Source organism: Ammospiza nelsoni, chromosome 11 (genome assembly GCF_027579445.1).
Source record: "Ammospiza nelsoni isolate bAmmNel1 chromosome 11, bAmmNel1.pri, whole genome shotgun sequence".
Classification (NCBI taxonomy): domain Eukaryota; kingdom Metazoa; phylum Chordata; class Aves; order Passeriformes; family Passerellidae; genus Ammospiza; species Ammospiza nelsoni.
In genome coordinates this window covers 16665615-16688395 of record NC_080643.1, presented here as the reverse complement: position 1 = coordinate 16688395, position 22781 = coordinate 16665615, and the positions used below count along the sequence as shown (strand labels likewise).

Below are 22781 nucleotides of genomic sequence, written 5' to 3'. Positions count from 1 at the left end.
TTATGCCTTCATGAAATAAATTAATGTAGAGATTCTGTGCAGGAGAAAGTCTCTCGAGTCACAGATTCAACAGCAACTGGCACTGGTCCAGTGTCCCCTCCCAACCTTCTCCACTGCCTGGTGCTGTTCAGAAGCAGCAGCGAGCCCACCCACCCCTGGATCTGGTGGGCCACAGCAGGATGAGACGTGGCCTTCACACAGCCTGGCAGGATACAGGGAAGTCAGCAGGATTCCCCTCTGATGGCCACCAAGACATGTGGCATTGCTCCACTCATCTGGCCTAGCACATAGAGGTGGCATCAGACTCACAGGTCCAACCTACCTTGGATGGGACCCTCCAGAAATGCCTGGGGGAGCCCCCCACCAGAGCCCTGGCACAGGAGCCTGCCTGGAGCCCTCCACTCACATTAGTCTCATGTGAATTTGAAGAGGGTGACAATTTGTGGGGTATTTTCTTTTTTTATATTTTTTTTCTTTTCTTTCTTCTTTTATTTGACATCAATCCCCTCCCTCCCTGCCCCAACATACACAATGTAGATGCCTCCCCACTCCCTCCCCATTAAAAACACTTTGTCCCCAACAAAGGTGGAGTCTGGTGGAGTCACCCCCGGCCCACCCCTCTCGCAGTGAAAGAAGTTCACAGATAAGGCAGTTCATGTGAGAGGGAGCTCAGCCCTGCCAGCGGTCAAGCCCGCACCTCCAGGCCTGAGAAGGGCAGTGACTCACAACACCAAGCCTCCACGGCCAGACAAGACAGAGAACAGAGACAGACAGACAGACAGAGCGTGGGGGGAGGCACTCCTACAGTTTGCATTGCTACTTCCCTCCTCCCCGGCTCTTGCTCCCCCGGCTCTCAAAGGTCCACTCTATCCCTCTCCCCTCTCCCAGCCCCTAATACAATTCTTATCCTTGACAGCTAAAAAACAACAAAACCAAATGAAAAGAACAAAACCACCCCCACGCCACACCCTTCGCATCCTTCTCCACCCACTGCCGTGGCCCAGAGGGAAAATCCTGACTCCCAAAAAGGTCCTGCAACTTTTGCCTCGTGGCGGAGCTGAGACCGAGCAGGAGCTGGGCCTTTTTATTTCCCTGTGATCTCTATGACATCGTCGTCTTTGTCCTCGTCATTAGAGCTGCATCCCACCTCTGGGACCTCCTGGGGTTCAAACTGAGGCACCTGGGACCGAAGGAGACCCCCAGCTGGGTAGCCCGAGTGAGGGGACATGTAGCCAGGGTAGGCAGATGCCATGCTCCTGGGAAGGCTGCTAGGCAAGACGGGGGCTGGGAAAGGAGCGAACATCCTGGGCTCGGGCAGGAGTGACTGCGTGAAGGGAAGCGAGTAATTGGGCAGCACCCCTGCCAGAGAAGGGTTTAGCATGAATGAGGGGACGCTGGCGGTGGCTGAGGTAGCAGCAGAAGAGCTGGCGGTGCCGGCTGTCAGCAGAGGGTCAGTAGTCACAGGGAACACCAGATGAGGGTCTGGGAGTAAATTGGGCAGCTGGTAATAAGAGGAGCCAGTGCCCATGTACAAGGAGTTTCCTGGTTGGGAGGCAAATGGATGGGTTAGGTTGTGGTTTAAAGAGACAGGAGGCATGGTGAACCCACCAGAGACGGGGTACCCGTGTTCGTACGGCTGCGAGGACGACGGCAACTGGCGCTTCTTCTGCTGCCTCCGGGATTGCTCCTCCGGAGCCGATGGCGACGTCGACTTGCGCTTGTTGCCCCGTAAGTCCAACACCGGGTGGGCATCGCCGTGCTGGCTGGTGGCTGGCAGGGCCGAGGACACGGAGGGAGCCACGCAGGGACCCCCCAGGCGCTGCTCGGCTCCTCGGGCGGCGGCGCCGGGCGCGGTGTCCGTGCGGGCGGCGTGGCCCTGCGGCGCCGTGCTGCTGGGAGAGCTGTGGCGGGACTCGCGCGCGGCCGCCGCCTCCGCGTACTGCTGCAGCTCGCTGATGATCTCGGGGCTGTCGGGGGAGATGGGCCGAGTGAGCTCCTCCGCGCTGGGGAGCTGCGGGGATGAGGCACTGTGTCTGCCATTGCTCGTGGACTCCAGGGAAGAGCTCTGGGAGCCTGCAAAGAAGGAGATGGGGCAGGTGAGAAACGCGACCTCAGAGAAAAACCTGCGGGCCAAGAGGGAACAGTGGAAAGGAAGGTGGAAATATCTTGGGGATACGGTGGGGCAAGCCTTAACACAGACTTGATGGAATACAGGGAATGCTGCCCCAGACACTCCAGCAGGAGAGCACACCTGCAAGCCCCACACAGCACCCACAAGCCCCTACCTGAGGCAGCTGTCCGACGGTCTTCATTGCCCTTTGGCTTCCCAGTGGTCCGTATGGCAAAAATCCGACCGTCGCTGGTCCGGATATATGTCCCTGGAACAGAGGCAGGAAAACTTCATTCAACAACTTCATTACAACTCCAGCCTCAGCTCAGAACCTGGATCTACAAGCCTGCAAGTTTCCTTGGGCAAGAATAGGACAGCAGTACTGCATAGGCCCAGTGGAGGGCTTTTAGCCCCTTCCTCAACCTCCCCTTTCACCCTTTCAGCTTTCCTAGACTGGACATCCCCCCTCCCAGTGTGCTGCCAGTAGGAAATGTGGAACTTCACACTGGAAACAGTTTGCTCTGGGAGAACCAGGAAGTGTGTGGCTGCCTCAGGACTTGCAGTGAGTGTTGTGAGAAGGAAGAACTGAGCACAAAGTTCAACAGTTCCTCTGAGGGACAGGAGCAGCCCCAGATGCAACAGCCAGGCAGCATCAGCACACCCAGAGCATGGGCTGCAACAGAGTCACTGCAAACTCAAGACCTTCTTCCCTTCTTGTTTCTTTGTTTCTCAAGGGATTGATTCATGCCTTTGTATGATTTTCTTTGCTAATTAGCACTGGCTAGGACCCTATCCACAAGTCTTAGCAGGACAGAATTACCTTTTGTCCCTCGGATGATGTGGATGCTCTCGCCAGCACTGATTCTAGCTTGTACATCAGTGGATGTATTTGTACCTGGAATCACAATATCTGGCAGTGGGGAAAGAAACAGAATAGTGTCCATTAAGCTACATGTCAGCCACAGCCAGGAGAGGGCAGGTGCACCACCAACCCTGTTTTTTGCAGTGCAGTTGTCTCTCCTGTGTGCTGTGCTATAAGCAAGCCCTGGATTTATTTCTACACAGCACAAGAAGGTAGCAGAAGCCCCAAGGAAGCTAAAGCCATGCTGTTCTGACACAGCATCTCCAGAACCATGAGCGACAGTATTGCAGGCCCTATCAGGGAAAGTTCACTCCCAACAATCCACCAGGTCCATGGGTCTTATATATCTGCAGGGAAACTCCTCCAGGCACAGAGGAACCACTCAAATGCAGAGAGACAGTATCTTTGCCTCTGATGCCCATCTGTCCACAGCCCACATGGGCATCTGCAACTCACCCTGATCCTCAGTTCACCATGGGCATCGTGACCCAACCCACTTTGAGCAGTAGCAACTCACCTGTGGTGGTAACAATCTTCTGCACAAAGACACCAGCTCGCTGTAGATAGTTGATGGGAAAGTTGACAGCAGGGTTGGAACTTGAGGTTGATCCTGCACCACCCATGGGGACATGCCGGGGCATCATTGGAATGGGGGTGGACTGAACTGGGCGGACACTTGCCACTGGTTTGTCCTCACCCTTGAGGGCTGGTCGCCTAGTGAGAGAGGAGGAAGGAGAGTGCAGCACCTGCCCCACAGTGATAAGCATCATCTGCCCCTTCATTTCATGGCTACAGCGTGAGGAGAAGGGAAGGGGCAGGTGCTCACCAGTTCCTCTGGCTAAAGGCAGGGATGCTCGTCAGACTCTGGTCACTGGCTGGGTAATACTGTGCGTAGGACGGCCGGGTGTAAGGGACGGATGCTCGTTTTTCCTCCTCATAGCTTTTCTTGGCTGCTTTCTTCTCTGCCTTGGTCAGCTTGTGCTCCTTCCGGTCGATCAGCAGTGACTCGTGCTGAAAAGGCTCCTGCAACCCCACAGCACCGCGGTTCTGGCACCCACACACCACAAGAGGGAACCAGCACACCCCCAACGGCAGTGCCCGCTCCTGCCGCAGCCTGTCTCCTTCCCAGGCTGGCAGAGCTGGCCATGGCAAAGCATGAGTGGGGGCAACGCTATGGATGTGCCCAAGGCTCATCTTGAAGGGTGACAGCCAGCTAATGCCATCACCTGCCCAACCAAGGCCATCACTTACCACGAGCACACAGCAAAACCCAGGAACTTTGGCCAGGCCAAGAGCACAAGTACGGAGCTCACCACCATGTCACACAGCCCCCAGAGCCCCACAGCACCTGGCACAGGCCCAATCTGCAGCACCACCCTGCCAGTGACACTCCTGACAGCACAGGCCAGTGCTGCCTGTTCCAGCTTTAGTTTAAAGTCACCCCAGGAGAAGAGCTGGCAGCAAGCTGGGATATTCCACTGCCACCTTCACACCCAGCACAAAGCTGAAGAAAGGGGTGCCTGACAACCTGCCCCCAAACCTGTACAGAACAGAGGTGTTTCTAGATGAGAGGAAGATATCACAGGGAAGGGCAGGGATCTTTGGGTCCTCTCTAGAGAATTTTCTGCCTATTCCCACCAGCATCCTTCTTGCCACCATGGCCCCATCACACTGCCAGACTCCTCCAGGCCCACTCCTGCCTGTGCAGGGCAGTGCCAGCAAAGAAACAGGTTAATCTTACCTTGGTGATGAGGTGAGGATACTTGAGACAGGCTAATTGTAGAACAGACTCCTTCATCTTGCTCGGATTGAGGGAGAGCTGAGCAGGGTCAGATTCTTCTTCCACAAAATGCAGCAGGTTCTCTACCTCCCGTCGAGTGAAGTTCAGCACTGGGTTCAGATCATCCACCACCCGATCTGGAAAAGAGAGCAAAAGGAGTGAGCAGACAAGGGAAGAGATCAGCACTGCTTGCCTGTTGCCCTTCCTACACTTCTGTCCTAATGCAACTCCCTCCCTGCAATCTACACAATCCTCAGAAATATTCTGTAAATGTCAGGGCAAAGAGAAAAATCATCATGTTCAGAGCTGAGCCTGTTTGACTAAGTCAGGCTGACACGTGCCTGTGTTCCAGACTGCACAGCAAAGCTGTGCAGGTCACCAAGCTCCTGACAAACAGGAACACAAAACTAATTATGGATAGTGGCCCATCTCACATAACAAGCTGTAAACATACACATCCTGGGACAGAACTGCAGCCATATCAGTATGTGTTCTCCCACAAATCCCACCAAAAAGGCTCAAATTAATAACTATGTACTAAAGTGGAAAGCTCAGAAAAGCAGACACATTCCCTCACTCACAAGAGCCTGAATGTTTTCCTTGAACATTCCCTCCTGCAAACAGGTCAAATGGGAGCACATGGAGAAAACACCTCTATCCAGGACTCTCCTGGGAGCCAGGCCAGCTGCCAGGGGACTCCACCTCAAGTGCACAACAGCAAACTGAGCTGATCATGCTGGGCTGCTGCCTCTGGAGTTTTGAGCAAAGAAGGACACAGAGCTCTCATTGGGTCACCACAACCCTCAGCTGCACATTTTGTGAGAGCAGTTTGACAACTGGAACAAGGCAGCACAAAAGATACTTATGGTACGAAGGCAGGTCAGAACCACAATGAATTATTTATTCTTGGCACCTAAGCAAGCACTAACAGTCAAAGGTGTCAATATATGCTTTAATTTAGCTATTTTCCCTCTCTTACTGCAGGAAAATGGAGACACAGAACTATTTAAGTAGTAACACCCAGTTTATGATAAGCAATATCCAGGCAGAAAGGAAAACAGGATGAGCAACCTCCTGTGTCTCCAGTCTGTTGCAGTAACCAGAAGACGAGCAGGGGAAGTAAATGGCTCAGCAGTGGACTGGGACCACAACCTTGCTGCAGGATGCTGGCTCTATCACCATGAATTTCTTACAGGATCCCATGTCACTGCCAACTCAAACATCAAACATAGCCCTGGGATGGTGCCTGTCACCTCTCTATTTTTCAACCTTGAAAAAAGAAGTTACAAAACCCACAGAAACAGGAGTCATAGGAGCTAAGGGGAGTGAAAGCTGAGAGTGGAACGTTGTGTTCATCCACACTCACCTGACATGCCCTGCTTGGAGATCTGGCGGTCATAGATCTTCTTCTCCAGGGTGTAATCAGACACCAGTCTGTAGATGTGGCACGGCTTCTTCTGCCCGTAGCGGTACACCCGGCACACGGCCTGGGCATCGTGGCACGGGTTCCAGGAAGCATCAAACACCACCACTCTGTTTGCTCCAATGAGGTTCACACCCAAACACCCAGCACTGGAAAATTAAGGCAAATTTCAAACTGCTGCCATGGTCAATTTTCAAAACCTCTAGGCAGGGACAACCATCACAGCCAAGAGTCCATAAAGGGTCTATGGAAAGTTTTTTCCAGTCAAACTTTAAACCTGAGTTTACTTTCCAAGACTGTTAAGCTGTTGCAGAGGCCTAAGGCTGAAATCCTACATCTCTAGAGAATTCAGAAGCCAATGGCACTGTCATACCATGGAGAGCACATTACAAAGGAAGTTAAGAACTGAAAACCCACATGCATCCAGAACACAGTACGAGTCCTCCCCCGTGCCCTTCTGTTGCAGCCAACTCACCGTGTGGACAAAAGGAAGAGCCAAACAGAGGCATTGCTGGGATCATTGAATTGGTTAATCAGCCGTTCCCTTTCTGAGGCAGAGGTGCTGCCATCCAGTCCTGACAATGGAATTAAAGATACATGTAAAAGCTCTGTAGGTTTGGGGGATTTCTATCAGAATAAACCCACTTTCCAAACACTGAGCTTTGAAACTGGCTCCAAACCAATTCAAGTCATACTCCAGGATCTCAACTGGACCACTCTGTACCTGTAATATGCCCAAAAAGGCAGGTGTAATGCAGCCAGCCAGGCTGGGACTTGATCAACTGAAATATCAAGTAACTATTACTCAAACTTGTCAAGGCCAGGCCTAGGAGCACTACAACACATCTAGCCCTTTAAGGTTCTGCTTTAGGCAAGGTGGATAGCAAGCAGGAACAAGAGGAACAAAGGCCTCATGTATGCAGGAAGCTCCAGGAATCAAGAGAAAGCAAAATTGTAAAGGCTTTGGCAAACCCCCAGAAAACTAGACCTGAGCATAGAAAGTGCTGGTGTTAAGGGGGTGTCATGTCTCTGTTCCTGAGCAGCAGCTTGCTTCTGGCAGCTCTGCAAAAATCAGGAACACCATATCCACCACTCTTCTCAGTCCTGGCCTGCAAAGTAGCCACACAAAGCAACAACCCATACCAGGAAAAGATTTAAAGCTGGGGAATAAGGGAGAGGAAGTCACAGCCTTGAGCAAGGGAAAGCATTGCACAGTGATTCTGGTTTTGGAAGCAAGATCTAGCAAATAGCCAACATGAAGCAAAAAGTATCTTTTGCAACTTAAAAAAAGCAGTAGTGTGTAAGTGAGATGTCAAAGATGTCTAACATCTTCTAAGTAAGATGTCAAAAGAGGATTTGGAAATTACTGCTTAGCTGCTATCCAACTGACACTGTCTTCCAAAACAACTAAAGTAAAAACAGTCTGAAAGAAGTTCATCAGAAGAATGCTTCAGCAGAGCATTTTCACACCCAAAGACAACTAAAAGAAGATGGTGGGCAACTTTCAGGAATTAGTCCTTCACATGATCAAACAGTGTCACAACAAAAGAGAGGAGGACTGGATGCACTCACTGTAGTAGTTGATGTTTCGGACCCAGTTATGAACTCCTCCATCTGAGCCTGGAGGACTCGGCATCGGTCTCTTTGCCAAAAACTCTTCAATGACAGATAAGGTGGACAAGCTCTGGCTGCAAAACCAAGATCTCTGTTCAGGAAAAAGTTCCCAACAGCAGAAGTGGAGTATCAGAACCCTTCCCCAACCATGACAGTGCTGATGCTTGTCAAACCCTGTTTGTGCAGCACACTCCTCACTAGTAAATGTGACAGTGGCAGAAGTTTTATCCACAGATAAAAATCCACATTAATACAATAAAGGAAAAAAAGGGGAACTGCCACACCATTCATACTCTGTAAAAACCTCCTAGTACTGGGGTGGGGATCCAACTACTCCAGTATTTGACTGTATGATCAGCTGGTGATACTCTGCTTACCTGAAGACCAAGATCTTGTCTCCAAGCTTCACACTTTCCTCAATTAGGTGGAAAAGTAACACCATCTTGGGTGAGTTCTCCAGGACTCCCGTCTGGTAATCACACAAGATGTCTTTGGCCTACCAAGAAACAGGAGACTATTACAGGTGGAGTTGCTCATTCCCTGTTTAGCTCAACAACCCTGTCTCAAGGTGAGAGAAATAAATCATGGCAACAAGGTTATTTACATCCAGTTGCTTGAGGTGACCAAGATACTCCCAACTACTGCTGCTATCTCCCATTCCAGAAGCTCCACATGACAAACTTCTTCCATGAATGAAGAAGTTCTCACTGTCCTCTCAACCTCTCATGACTCTTTCATCTCAAGAGCTTTCCTCCATCCTTCTAGATTTACCACCCTCTTATTTAGATCAAACTTCACCCTAACACCTTTATTTAGAATAACAAACTCCACAGCCTTTTTGGTCAGATGACAACAATGACATAAGAGTGCTGCCTACACTTCTACCTCCTGAGAACCACAAACCCCTCCTAGCCCTACGCAGATTCTGCTTATCAAGATGCTCTGTGGTAAAGAGAACATAAGAGAAACCCACAACTCAAACAGAAGAGTCTTCTCTTTACTCTGCTTCAGAAAACTGTCCAGTCTTTCAGACTCTCCAAACGAAGAGTTTTCCAGCAGTGACACTCACCCACTCATAAGTTACGACCTGATTTGCTCTCTCCTGGAAAGGGTTGAAGCCAACACTCTGGAGGAACTTGCTATTAGTAGCTTCTCCAACTGGTGATGCCAAAGCATTACTTTCTGTTTTAACTTTAATTCCCTGAGGCTGGCAGCGGGAATTAGTGCTTGCTGTGCTAAGGTCATCCACATCCAAATCCTGCTCGTTTGCCAGATTCTCCTTTTGCAGAGCTTCATACAACACATCTGGATGGTTCCAGATCTGAAGGGATACAGAAAGGAAGTGGTTAGACCTGCACTGGTCTGCTGCTTGCCAATGATTTTGACCTGAAAGCTTCCACAGCTATTCAAAGGAAAGAACTAATACTTCTTCTGGCTCTCATATCTTTAAATGTGTCCAATTCTTTCCTTGAGAACAAACCAGGAGGTCACTGCGCACCCCACACAGCACAAAGGCAGAGAAAGCTGCCTAATTGCACTAAGCAGGTACAGTTATGCAGTTTAAGGTATCAGCCCAGATTGTTGCAGCTGATGCCAGCAGGTTTCTTGCACAGTTTGAAAGAGACATTTAACATCCCTGCATCCCAGTTCTGGAAGCAAAGATAACAATACTGTTGAACCACTGCAGAGCACTCTGGGGAGAGATGATCTCCCTCTTTTACCTCCTCTTTGACTTATATAACTCTTTCCCCAACAGATTAGAACCTTTCTTTGCATTTTCTGCCAAAACATACCTTACAACAGACACAGAAAGCTTTGAGTGGGTTCAGCCCCAGCCAGCCGCTGTTGCCTGCGTCCCGGAAGCGGTTCATGAACTCTGTGTAAAGGGCCCGCTGGATCTTGGACAGACGCACCAGAATGACATGCTCTTCCTTAGATGGGAGCTGAACCTTCAGCACGTTGTGGCCTCGCCTGTGGAGGAAATAAAAAGAGTGAGATAAATACAGGGGAAGGGAATTCTAAGATAAGGATGTCATAAAGCACACATCCAAATTGGCTATTAAGCCATCAAAATAAACCTGAGGTCACTCCAGGGCAGCTAGAGGTGTAGTTCTCTGTTATCAGAGTCTGTGGTACCAAAGCAAACCAACTTTATAGCTTGGCCAGCAGGCCAGGGCAGTGAACCTCTCCCTGTATTCAGCAGTGGTGAGGCCCCACCTTAAATCCTGGGTTCTATTTTGGGTCCTTCACTACAAGACAGTGAGGTGCTGGAGCATGTCCAGATTCAGGCAACAGAGTTGGGGAAGGGTCTGGAGCACAAGTCTGATGAGGAACAGCTGAGGGGGCTCAGCCTGCAGTAAAGGAGGCTTTGGGGAAACCTCTATCTCTCCATGACTACCTGGTTATATTCAGGAAGGGAACAGCCTCTTCTCCCAAAAAACAAGAGAAAAGAAATAGCAAGAGAAAATGGGGTGAGAGAAAATGGCCTCATATTGTTCTGGGGAGATCTAGATTGAATATAAGAAAAAATCTCTTCATGGAAAGGGTGGTCAGACATTGGAACAGGCTGTTCAGGGAAGTGGTGGAGTCACCAATCCTGGAGAGATTTAAAAGACTCGTAGGTGTGGCACATGGGGACAAGCTTTAGTGATGGCTGTGCTGGGTTAATGGCTGGACTTGATGATCTTACAGGTCTTTTCCAACCTAAACAATTCCATGATTCTATAAGGCATCAAGATTTAGTTGCACTGCACAAACATGCCAGGTAACTTGTGATGAAGGAGCTGTTTGCATGGGCTACCCCCCTGAGATCTGCCCGTGGACTCACCGCTGCACGAAGCCCTCGAGCAGGCTGTGCAGGACGTGGCTGCGGTAGCGCATCAGCCGCACGTCCTGGGGGGTGCTGTCGATACACTGCCCGTTCAGGATGGGCCGCTCAAACATGTTGCTGAACTCCTGTCTGGAGCCCAGGAAGTCAGGCCGGACAAAGTCCACCATGCACCAGTACTCGATGAGGTTGTTCTGCAGGGGGTACCCGGTCAGCACCACCCGCCGGCGCGAGCGGATGTTCTTCAGCGCCTGCGAGGTGCTGGCGTGGCAGTTCTTTATCCGGTGTCCTTCGTCACAAATAACCACGTCTGGGCCGGGGCGAGACAAAGCCTTCTCAATCCCTGAGGACAAGGGACATTAAGTGTTAGTTAGAGATGAATAAGTCAAAGTTCTGGTTTTTAAGGTCACCAGCTACACAATAGAGGGGTATTTCTGAAAGACAAAAAAGCAGAGGTGGGTATCCGTGGGTGCAGAGAGCAAGGCTAGAATGTTATCAGCCAACCTCACAGCAGGTCACCTTCTCATCCAACTCATGTCTACAGCCACAACAGCCCTATTCTCCACAATACCAGCAGTTTCACTCCTAACTCTACTAGTTCTCTTCTTACTAACTATCCTAGAGATAGCAGGTATCCAAGAGATGCAGGAGATAACATTTCATTAGACAGTACTTCTGATTTAGCAAAATATAGTAATAAGCAAACATGACTGTCCCTTAATTTCTGTTCAGTGACCTGCATTGCATCAAGTTGGGTGTCTTGAATCAAATCAGAGTGGCAAATCTCACAATGAGAAATCCCAGAGTTCAGTGTACTGAATTACTTGGAGCTCTTTCAAGAAATTAAAGACTCAGACAAAGCTCAACAACCTTCTGCCTCCAAAGACAATCTTGCCCAGCAAAGTTCTATTATGTCAGTGATACTAAAAGCAAGTAATAGGCTGTTTCCCTGTGCTGCCACAGCTGACAGACAGCTGGACAGGAGGGCCACACTCTCCCCTCTTCAGGGCTGACTTCCCACCTTTCAGAAGCTCCTGCTGCCGGTCTTCCTCATCCAAGTCAATAATGACAGGGCCAGTTTGTTTCTTTGTTCTCTTCTTCCTGCCAGTGGCAAAGGACTTCTTCAGTGAGAGGAGACGGTACATCTCATATCCCATCAGCAGCACACCACCTTCTGTCACCCAGTCATTCACCACCTTTGCTCGTGCAGCTGTTGTCCTGCAAAACAACCAAATAAACTGTAAGCTTTACTCCAAGTTCAGGTTGAATCACTGGATTGGAGTCTGATGAGAAAAAATACCCATTCAATGGGTATTTTAAAGCATTTTTCTCACATCAAACCAGATGGAGGTTTACAATGAAATTTCTTTAGGAAACAAACAGATACAGAGCCGGGGGGAAACCTTTGATATGCCATGGAGCAGGACTGAGAATGACAAATCCTTACAGGAACTGAGGTGTAGAAGTTTGTCATGCACAAAAGCATATAGAACTCAAGAATTCCCTTTTTACAGAGCTGCTGAGTTTGCCCCTGCAAAAACCATCTGCAGAACAAGCTGCCAGTGCAGATGGTTGTAATCTTCCAGTTGTTTATCCTGTTGTCTCCTTCAATGCTCCTGTCCCCCAGGCTTCCTTCCCTTCTAGCCTGCTCAGAATTGGTTCAGATCAAGACACTCTCTTCACTCAGTCCCCCACAGTACACCAGATCCTGGCCAACAGTAAATACATGGCTGAAGCAGCATCAGCAGATTCAAATATATCCCACCCAGAGGGTGAAGACATCAACAGGTAGGTGTATAGACACAGCTAATGAACTGAGAGTTCCCCAGGACCATTGCACTTGCACTGCCCTGATCCAGGCAAGGAAAATGACCCAGGAAGAAGCTGAGGTCCCTGAGCCAAGAGCTCAGAAAGCTTTTACTGTCACCTACTTGTGTTCATCATTCAGGATGTGGACTTTGAAGGTGCGGGGCTGGACCTCTTTGGAGTTATAATCAGCAGGAAGGTTTTCAGGTGCTGGGAGCCACATGTTGAACTCTGCTAGCCAGTTTTGAAGTGTATTCACCTGAAAAAGTTAGCCATGGAAGAATTAAAAACCCAATTGAGTCACTTGGGATTTTTAAGAGCAGAAATGAGATTAGGGAATGACACCCAGCATGCTTGGATGGAAGCAGCAGCTCGCAGCATGCAAATTCAGGAACACAGGGAATGAAAGAGGGGTAAGAGCAGCAAGGATGTGATAAAGCTTGATGAGTGATGGGACACTAATCAACCTTCTCTATGCAAAGAAAGAAGCAGTGTAGGGAAGCCCCTCAGCCAGCCCTTCATGTGGCTACTTACAGGTACAATGGCAAGAACAGTCTTTGCCTCCGTGTGCCGAAAAAGTACATCCAAGAAAGAGATCACCTGTATGGTCTTGCCCAGGCCCATGCTATGTGCTAAAATACACCCAAACCCACTGCTGGTTTTAAATCTCTCCAAGGACTCAACCAAGTTGTCATAAAGGAATCGGATTCCACCAATCTAGGCAGAAAAGTAGAAAAAGTGTTAGAATGGTGGCAGACAAAAAGTCCGAGATGGGTAAGGATTTACAGAGTGCACGAGGACCATGAAAACGTAAAGGGCATGTTTCAAGTTCATTAAACTACTCTAATCTAAGGAAGGTTCAGAAACTCATTATTTTTAGATGCTCATAGAATTTCTTGAGACTATATCAAGAAATAAAATTAATTTGTAGCCAGAGGATCTGAATTGGGGTTGATTAGTTTGTTTATAAATATTATTTTATTTTTAAAAGTTCATCTAAATATACAAAGGTCTGATAGTAACAGCAGCTGAAGTTATACAGAGCCTTGGCCTTCCTCTACTTCAGTTTTATCATTTGACTGTCCACAACAGTCACCACCACAACCAGATTGGTCACAGGGCTCACCAAAGAAGTTCTGCTGAGACTCTCAGGCAGGCTTGCCTGAATTCATGGCATTTTCAAGGTTAACAAAGCCTACCTGATGAGGTTTCACTGCACGTGCAAGCTGGGGAGCCAGGAAAATGTCCTCCTCATTTGGTGGATGATTGATGTTGACAATGACTTGCCCCAGAGCATCTGACTGATTTAAGGCATCATTCACATGAGAGCCACTGCTCTCTTCACTGCCATCCTCCTCCCCCTCATTGCCAGAGTCACTGCTGTCCACAATTTGGAGAGCATCATCCTCTCCTGAGCTCAGCTCAATCACTTCTGCAAAGTAACCAAAACAAGAGAGAATAAGGACAAAGTTAACTTGACATCAGGGTTTATCATGAATGGAAAAAATCTATCAGGAAATAAGGCTTCCTCCAGCATTTGCAATTCCACCCTGGCCTAATGATGTATCCTGAACAAGCATGATACAGGCACACACCATGCCCCTCAGACCAGCATATGAAAGCTTCCCTGGCTTCCAAATGTTTCAGAGAACATTAAATTGGGCTGATCCAAAGACAACATGAGACAGTTTCTAGGAGTGTTTTACATTCTCTTCCATATGTCTTCTTAATTCCCAAGCCCAGACATGAATTTTATTGATTGATATAAATGTCTGAGGATCACCAAGGAGTCCGGTTGAATCCATCTGGGACAAGGGACACAAAACCACTTCCAGCTGCAGATCTGACTACTTAGATGCTCCTTTTACACGTAGCAAATGGTGCCACATCTCCTGTAAGCATTCTTCAGCAATGCACGGGGCAAAATTAAGTGCATTTATAAAGCAGAAATAAACACAAGTTCACAAGAGGGCCTGACAGGCCATTTTATAAATGTCATTTTAGGACTCACAGGCCAGAACTGCCCATATAATTGGAAAGCAATAGGCCTACAAAAGTCTGAAGTGATTCACCACCAGAGCATCTGAACAGATGAAAACAGACTTGTGGCTAAATAAACAGCATATTGTGAGAAGAGCAGGCTGAGGCAATTGGTCACTTACCATCTTTAATGCTATTTTTTCCTTTAGTATCATCCTCACTGCCACTGCTGGTACTGTCGAGGCAGATCACTTCCTCAGCCAGGACCTGAGGGGGGAGCTGGGTCGCCTCTGCTGTTCTGAAAACTATGTCCTCTACAAACATAAATTACAAACAATAAGTAATTCATAATAATGGGGAAGGAGACAAAACTGTTCAGAAACCAGACAGTATTTCCTTCCACTTTAGCTCCAACAACTTAGTCCTGGAATTTTCCATAACAGACTCTCACTGTCTACAATCCTGCTATGACTCAGCTTCCTGGGTCACAAACTCCTCCATTCTCAATATGCTGAAACAATAGCCCATTGCTGATGGCACCCTCTGTTTCATGCCCTGACTGGGGCACATTGACCATGTAACATGCTAAAGCCCTTTGTTTCTCTTTTTTTTGGTCTCAGTAAAAGCTGTGTTTCATCCAGCAGAGAAAGTACCAACTGCTGGAGGGATAATAACTGCTCTTTGTTAGTAGGGACACTGTAATAATTACATCCCACATATCATAAACAACTTTTGCTGATCAAGAGCATTTGTTTGTATGTTTTTAGTGCTGCCATGTGGAGGAGAGGCTAATGGGGCCAAACAGCATCACTGCAGTGACACAGCAAGCAACGACATTCTTCTGGGGTTGAACCTACTCTGCGTAAGCCAAAGTGTTTTAAACAGCTCTTATTCCTTCTCTGCAAAAGTGTTTTTAGCATTTGCACATGTGGGAAAATATCTATTTCTTCAAGAGGCAAGGCCAACTCAAGAATTCCTTACCCTTGCCCAACATCCAGCTGCACTTCTCTGCCCTTTACACCTTTTAAAGCTGTGCTATAAACTAAATCACCAAAATGATCCACATTAGGAAACAATGCAAGGTAACATATTCACCCAAAGACACGAGTGAGGCTTAACCATTTATACTGTCTGCAACTCACTGCTTGCCAAAACATGCAAGGAAGGCCAAGGTTACATCACCAACATATGTGCACCCAGTCATTGCTCCACTATCCCCAGTACCAGACACATGCATTACCAGACCATTCCCAGGACAAACAGGATCTGGCATTTCTGCCAAGCCTGTTGATTTAAGCTCCCATACCAGCTGGAAAGACAAGAGAGATCTGTTTCAGCATCCCCCTACACACACTTGATGTGCGTCAAAATATCTTCAACAAACATTACCTGGCACCTTTCACCAAGCAGCTACTGTATCCTTAATAGGAAACAAGGGCAGAAGTGGAACTGCCTACACTGAACCCACGAGTGGTTTGGAACTGCTGTTCCAAGACTTTACACTTGAAAGTCCAAGTACAGCATAGAATCACAGAATGTTTGGGGTTGGAGGGACCCTTCAAAGGTCATTCAGTCCAACCCCTCTACACCAAACAAGGATATCTTCAGCTACATCTGCTTGCTCAAAGCCCAATCCACCATGACCTTGAATGTCTCCAGGAGTGAGGCATTTACCACATCTCTGCATAACCAGTGCCAGTGTTTCAGCACCTTCATTGTACAGTAATTTTTCCTTGTATCTAGCCTGAATCTACCTTCCTTTAGGTCAAACGCATTATGCCTTGTCCTATCATGGACAAGCTTCTTCATTCATTCATGGACACCACCTTCTTCATTCAGCATCTACCCTTAGAACTCTTGCTTTGGCTGGCATCTCCCAGTGCTTACCAGGAAGAAACTCCAGGGGAACAGTTGGAATAGAGGCTGGGTAATCCTTCCGCTGCTGCTCAAGCCGTTTCCTTCTCTCCAACTCTTCCTGCTGGGCTGCCTTTGTCACGGCTTCCAGTTGGTCCTCACGCAACAGCTTTCTGAACACAGGGGCAAACAGGATTTGGTTACCCTCCACTTCTTCCAAAAATATGAATAGCTACACAGCTGCTGCAAAGAGGACTGACAAGCTCCAGGTATTCTGTCAGCCACATAGAGTAGGAACATCATCCCCCAAAAGATATGGGCAAATTCTACAGCTATTTCAACACTACAGATAACACTACCATCACTCAAGGAAAAGACAAAAGTTCAACAGAAGCAAAGTAATGAAAGGAGGAAATAGGTATGTGGGTAAGCACATACTTAAACTAGGTTACCAGAGACCAGTTCTTCTGCTTGAAAGGGTGTTTTTTATTGATACACAGTTTATAAACACAAAATGCACTAAGCCATGCAAAGAAAATATATGGGAAGAAAATTCCCATATATTCCCACAAAAAGTCATCACCCCGATTCTCTGCTGACAGCACTTTGAGGAGCTAGAATCTCTAATGGTTTTAACAATTGTTTCAAGGCATTCCCTCAAAGCACCTTCCCTTTACAGGTAATTTTATTTACTTCCAGAAGTTGCTTTTCCCCTGCTTCAGTGTCACATGGCGCTTTTGCCAGAGGAGAGGTGCAGTACAAGCAGTGGTAAAATCTAGCTTCCCCAAACTAGCCTTTAAAACCACTCAACCCCACACTTCATGGACATCTCCTTCATCCTAATGAAGTCCCATTTTTCAAGGCCTATTCAGTGTTTATTCCTTCAGCTTTAAGAAAATCAATCTGCACAAGCTTGAATAGAAACCAAAGACCACCAGCACAGGCCGTGAGAGCCACTTGCTGCCACAGAAGTTCCTGCTCCATTAGTTCTCCTCTGAGCTTATAAAATTCCCTTGAGCAAAATTTCCTAGTGATTTACCACCTCACAACCTGTCCCAGAATATGTGGTGAATTACACAATCAAACAACTACTGCTTTATAAAATCCAGGTGAAATTGACTTCCAACATTTCAGTTGCTAGTCATAGCATCAGCATTCCTGTCAACAAGTACCCAGGATAGTACAGGAAAGGACTGTATTTTAGGCTGTTTGCAATAGGATTCACCTCAGCAAATATCTGAAACTGGTATTTACTTAATGGTGGCACTGTTTTTCAATTACATCTCTCAAAAGACAGCAGCAATTACACAATTTTTGCAATATATTCCATAACCAAATATTCACTCTTCTGAAATACCAAACAAGTCTGCACCCACATGCAGCACTCCAGTCTGAGATCACTCTACTCCCACTGGTGAAATCCTAAGGTTTTGGAAAAGAAAAACCATCTGGTTTGCCAGCAGTGGCACAATGTAGCTCAGAAGCAAAGTGCAGAGATTCTGTTTTCACCACCATATGTGACCTGAGCTCTTTCTGTCCTGCTGCTGCTGCTTACCTTATGTTCCTCCGCATGTGAGACGGTTTCTGAGCCCTCTTCTTTTTGGTGTCCTCAGAGGCCAGGCTCTTGTGCTGGTTCTGCAAGAGTTGCTCTGCCCGCTCGCTCTGAGATGAGGTAGTTGAAGTCGAGCGCTGCCACTCTCCATCCTCCGCGTGCTCCGCATGGTCACCGCTGAACACGGCTTCCTGGGGTTGGTCTGCAAGGGGAACAACATGGCATGGGAACAGCTGTGCCAGCCTGCCTCTTCCACCAGCAATCAGCAGGGTTTGAGCTGAACAGGAACTGACAAGCCCTACTCTCACTCATTTGCGAGCATGTCACTCTGAGGGTCAAAACTGGGGTCCTTTCTGACAGTCAAAGGGAGTTTAAAAGTTTTACTGTGAAGGACGCGTCCCTAGTGAAAGCCAAGACTAACACCCCTCAACACAGCCCAAAAGTGCCCTGACAAGAAAACAAGGCAGATTATTTAGGTCCATGTGGAGCACTTGCTACCCCAAGAGTCTGTTTATATGAGGGCCTGATAAGCTCTGATGGAAAATAGGAACTTGAATCTCTTTTTCTTTATTTCACATCATTCAAGTAGGGCAGAAATTTCCATCTATATGACACCTGTGTAACCATCTCCCAAGCTAACAGAACATAGTATGTAAAAGGTTATCTGGTTCAAACACTGGGTCATGGCTCAGCAGGCAGCTCAGTGGTTTTAGCACGAGGCTTCACTCTCATGGTTTAAATGGTAATTTCCAACACACTTTTTGTCAAACAAAATATAAGTGGCAATATTCTTTCTACATTGTAAACCACATGCATTCCTTTTTCTCTTTATTCTCTGATTTTCAGACTTCCATTTGTGCCTGATTCCACTCTTGAAACACAATGTGAAATGACACCTTGTTCTATGTGACACTTGGCTCTTCAACAGGCTGCCAGTGACCAAGCTAATGCTTCCAGAGCAAAGAAAGTAAATGTTTGTGTTCAAAAGCTCCCCTTGAAGCAAACTGTTTCTGACAAGCGTTGTAATAGCTTCTTTGAAGCATCTTGTCCCCTTGTGTCAGGCAAAGAGATACCCTGAACTTCATCTTGTAATCAGCTTTCTTGCTTACATTGTGTATCTGAGCTAATGACTGAACTGAAATGACACTTAGACAGAACTTTGAAGGAAAGAAGACATCAGTGCAGAGGAATGTGGCAGATGAAGTAATACAGAACCAACAAGCATCACACTGTGACTCTGAGGGATCTGGAGACAGAGAGCATTCCTTCTCAAAATGCTGGGAGCTTAAATGGAGGATGCTTCAGTACAGCACATTGCACCTACAGCTGTCATGTTGATATGCCCATTAAATTAACCTTATCTCCCGCATCACATCTTAAAATTGAGATGACAAGTAGTAGATTCACACCTTGTTCAAAAGCAGCAACTTTGCAAACTTCCTCTCCAGACATCCCACCAGACCCACCCCAGCATTTGCTGCAAGTCTCTGTCAGAACAGATTTAGGACTTCAGAGCTCTGCCCACCATGGACCAGTACCAGCAGAGGAGTTCAAGCATTTCTGTGAATATCTGTCTCTGCAAGCCCTACACATACTGGAAAACCAGGTGTCCACAGCTTACAGGATGGAACAGATCTCATGATGAATGCAAGGAGAGTTATAGCTATGGAGATAAAGGCAAAGGCGTTCACTGCTACAAGCACAGCAGTTCTGCCACAGCCAAGGTCTTGGAGCCCCGTCCTTCCACCATGTCTCCTTAGACTAACAAACTCAGATATCAAGCATCAGTTCACTTGCAGACAGAGAACTGTGCTGGGAATAAACCCAGTTTCTCAGGCTTCCCAGACAACAACTCTGCTATTTGAGCTACAGACACATTTTAGTCACATTACCTGCAATTCTTCAGCACTGTTTCCTTCCCCCCACCCCTCTTGACTCCTGGTTATATAACTAGATCAAAAGATTGGATGAAATAGGGCAAAGGGAAGCAGGGAGGCTGCACACGTGATCACATGCTCTGGGATGAGTCATTAAACCGGAGACAAACACTGCCATGGTTACACTGCTGCCATCTCACCCTGGGCCTGAGGACCTTGACAAGGCACCAGGGAGCACAAAGCCATGCTTGTTTGGAAGAGGAAGCTCTTCCCTCCCCACACTCCAGCAACTGCCCACCAGCAGCCAACCTGCCACCTGCACTGTGCCAGGCAAAAGGGTGTCTTCAGGACAAGGCTGACAATAGCAAAACCTAAAGGCTCAGGAGCCCAAATTATTATGTCTCCTCTATGTTTACAGATGTGTTCTGCAATCCCTATGAAGGCTCATTCCATTTCTGCATTTTACCTTTTCTTTCCTTTTAATGATATGTAATAGGAGCTCTGGTCAAACCTACACACAGCTGGATCAGATAGGTTTTTTAAAATATAATTCTCATCCGACCAGGAGCCTGAAGCCCAAAATTTGATGATAAATTTGGTCCTGCACTGAGTACAAGGCCTCATCTGCCACAGCCACGTCTGCTCAGGCTGGTGTTTGTCCTGCCAATACAAGTTCTGAGGTGAGGAACACAATCTGTGCCTCAGCCCACATTCCTGACACATATGCATCAAGAGAACTCTTCCACGCTAGCGACAGCTCCAAACATCTCAGTGATTCAGCTGCAGTGGGATTCAGGGGACAGCCAGCTTCCCAAAGGCTGCTCCTATCCTTGCCACCACCATGAATAAAGCTTTACACAAAATTTAACTAACACAATGATAAAATCACAAGTCTAACCTTGCAACAGCTCCCACCACACCTGTGGCAGGAGCTGGCAGTTACAAGCAGGAATTGTTTTGCTGCTGCTTTGTATTAAACTCCTGATTATGTGCACAGCCTAAACCTAACCCAGATGAAAAGCACAGCTCCCTGCTGCAGTCATGTGGCTGCTCTCCAATTTGGTGAGCTCCAAGCTGTGTAAATGGGACCCACACTGGGACAGAAACACATTAAGAAACAATAACTACACACACTAACACCTATTTTGTATAAGAACGGGTCTGATCTTGGGTTGGGGGGAGTGTGGGAACAGCCTAGTTGAACAGGTCCCCTCAGGTAATCAATGGAATAATCCTGCCCCAATTTTGCCAAACCTACATAGACAACAGAAAGGCAATTATGGTTTTGTAACAGGCACTTGACATACTACTCTGCCATAGTTATACAAGTAGTGTTTTACACAACACAAAAATTCATCAGCCACGTTTGCATGTTGACAACTGTCTGATCATGCTGGAGCTGCTGGGCACTCTAGGAAGACCTGGGCACCTATTCACATTGCCTGCTTGAGAAGAGCATTGCTACCAGCCTGGGGGTGACAACCCAGCACAGCCCTGCACAGCAAGATGAGCCACAACAGAAAATACAGGCCCAAGTCTGCCCAGCAGAAGACAGCCAGGTGTGGTTGTTGGCAAAGGTGTAAATCCATCCCATGGTTATAAGCTGTGGGCACCAAGAATCACCCAGTTCACACCAGCTTTGTTCCATGTTTTGCACTGTGTGACCAGATCTACAAAGAGGATCTCCCAGGAGAAATGGCAGTAGCATCAATGCAGCTACTCCTTCAGGTGGGTTATAGCACAGTTCCCAGTGGTTATGGACACCTGCACACACCCAGGCACTCTGTCCTGCAAGGTACCCCGAATGCCAAGAGGGGCACTACTATCCTTTCTCATGCACTTTAGAGGTGTGAAATGTGCCTGCACTTTCAAAACCCAACAGACCTGGTTAACAGCACAGCTCTGGTTTGTGCTGCAGGTCAGAGGTTGGCAGTTTTCTTTGCTCAATAAGCAGCAGCAGGCACTACCCCCAGAAGTACATACAAATAGGGGGAGGTGTTTGGTTTCTCGACCAACACTTGCATGTCACAGTGTTACAGTTTAGAAGTCTCTGTAAGAGAGTCGTGACTGCTGTGTGTAACGCTGCTTCAGATGCTCCCTCTGAGGTGTGACTGCTAGAGCTGTCCCTAAACACTGCACACAGCTGTGACTCATGATGTGTAACACAGCAAAAGATCTGTCCTGCAGTCAGGCACCTCCTATTGCACCTCATCACCTTTCAAACTTCTGTTAAAACAGCACAGGATCCAGCCTGGAGAATATTCTCATGGATTCAGCAGTGAACTGCTCTCGACACAGCCTGCTCTGCAAAATGGCTCAGGTTGCTGTGAAGTGTCATGAAGCAGCAGGTTGTTTTCAGGTGTGACATTCATGTAACTAACATTGTCTTGACATCAAGGTAAGAGAAAATCAGTGTTATAGCCAATCTCCATGCTCCAAGGCAGCCCTCAGTAAGTTCCAGTCTGTGCATCCACAGTTTGGCTCTAGCAACAGTCAGCACTCCTAGGAGTACAGAAATTCCCATTCAGAAGATCTGAGGGTCTCCTACCTGAGGTTCCTGCATAAGAAGAGCCAAGAAACCCCTCAGCGGACAAGCTACTGTGCAAGTTGGTGACTTCCTTGCCTGCCCAGTTAGTAGCCAGCTAACAGGGCTAGCTAGAGGTATGTACATCTCCTGGGAGACCAGTTCAATTGCCAGGGTAACTCCAGTGACTCCAGGGAAGACATAGCACTGAAACCCAGACACCTGTTTATTTCTAAAATCATTTCACTACAGAAACTCAGGATACCAAATAGAAAAATTTGCTGAGTTTTTGAGCATTATTTCCTGCCCTAAGGTAGGAACACACAGGTAGGTGTGCTCCTACCCTAAGGTAGGAGCACACAGGGATGTGCATGCATGGTAGAGAAGGTAGCTGCATGCAGAGCAGTGAGCAGTTAATTCTTACTTTGGGAGCTTTCTTTCATCCTGCACAAAGAACAAAGAGCAGTTAAATATTATTGAAGCCTTCTGGGAACTTCTATGCAGTTTGTGGGCAAAAGCCTGTCAGAGACTAGCTAATACTAGCTAGTGCTACTACAGCCGGTACTGAGCTG

General features: G+C 47.6%; 1 protein-coding gene across 3 annotated transcripts in view; it reads right to left on the bottom strand.

The window, feature by feature from the left end:
* The window catches only part of RAD54L2 (RAD54 like 2), a 68825-nt gene that overhangs the window by 3763 nt on the left and 42281 nt on the right, over positions 1-22781 (bottom strand). For 2 of the 3 annotated variants that reach the window (XM_059479834.1, XM_059479835.1), the window contains 20 exons: positions 17812-18010; positions 16290-16429; positions 14585-14716; positions 13622-13854; positions 12957-13139; positions 12548-12681; positions 11638-11834; positions 10617-10959; positions 9583-9760; positions 8859-9110; positions 8167-8285; positions 7748-7863; positions 6651-6750; positions 6119-6324; positions 4714-4889; positions 3799-3995; positions 3490-3686; positions 2931-3020; positions 2286-2378; positions 580-2073 (listed from right to left, as the gene is read on the bottom strand). In XM_059479834.1, the coding sequence (XP_059335817.1) occupies positions 1085-2073; positions 2286-2378; positions 2931-3020; positions 3490-3686; positions 3799-3995; positions 4714-4889; positions 6119-6324; positions 6651-6750; positions 7748-7863; positions 8167-8285; positions 8859-9110; positions 9583-9760; positions 10617-10959; positions 11638-11834; positions 12548-12681; positions 12957-13139; positions 13622-13854; positions 14585-14716; positions 16290-16429; positions 17812-18010 (4274 nt within the window). In that variant the 3' untranslated portion in view covers positions 580-1084. Of the gene's footprint in view, positions 1-579; positions 2074-2285; positions 2379-2930; positions 3021-3489; positions 3687-3798; positions 3996-4713; positions 4890-6118; positions 6325-6650; positions 6751-7747; positions 7864-8166; positions 8286-8858; positions 9111-9582; positions 9761-10616; positions 10960-11637; positions 11835-12547; positions 12682-12956; positions 13140-13621; positions 13855-14584; positions 14717-16289; positions 16430-17811; positions 18011-22781 lie in introns of those variants that run through there. The other variant, XM_059479836.1, reaches the window with a different exon arrangement.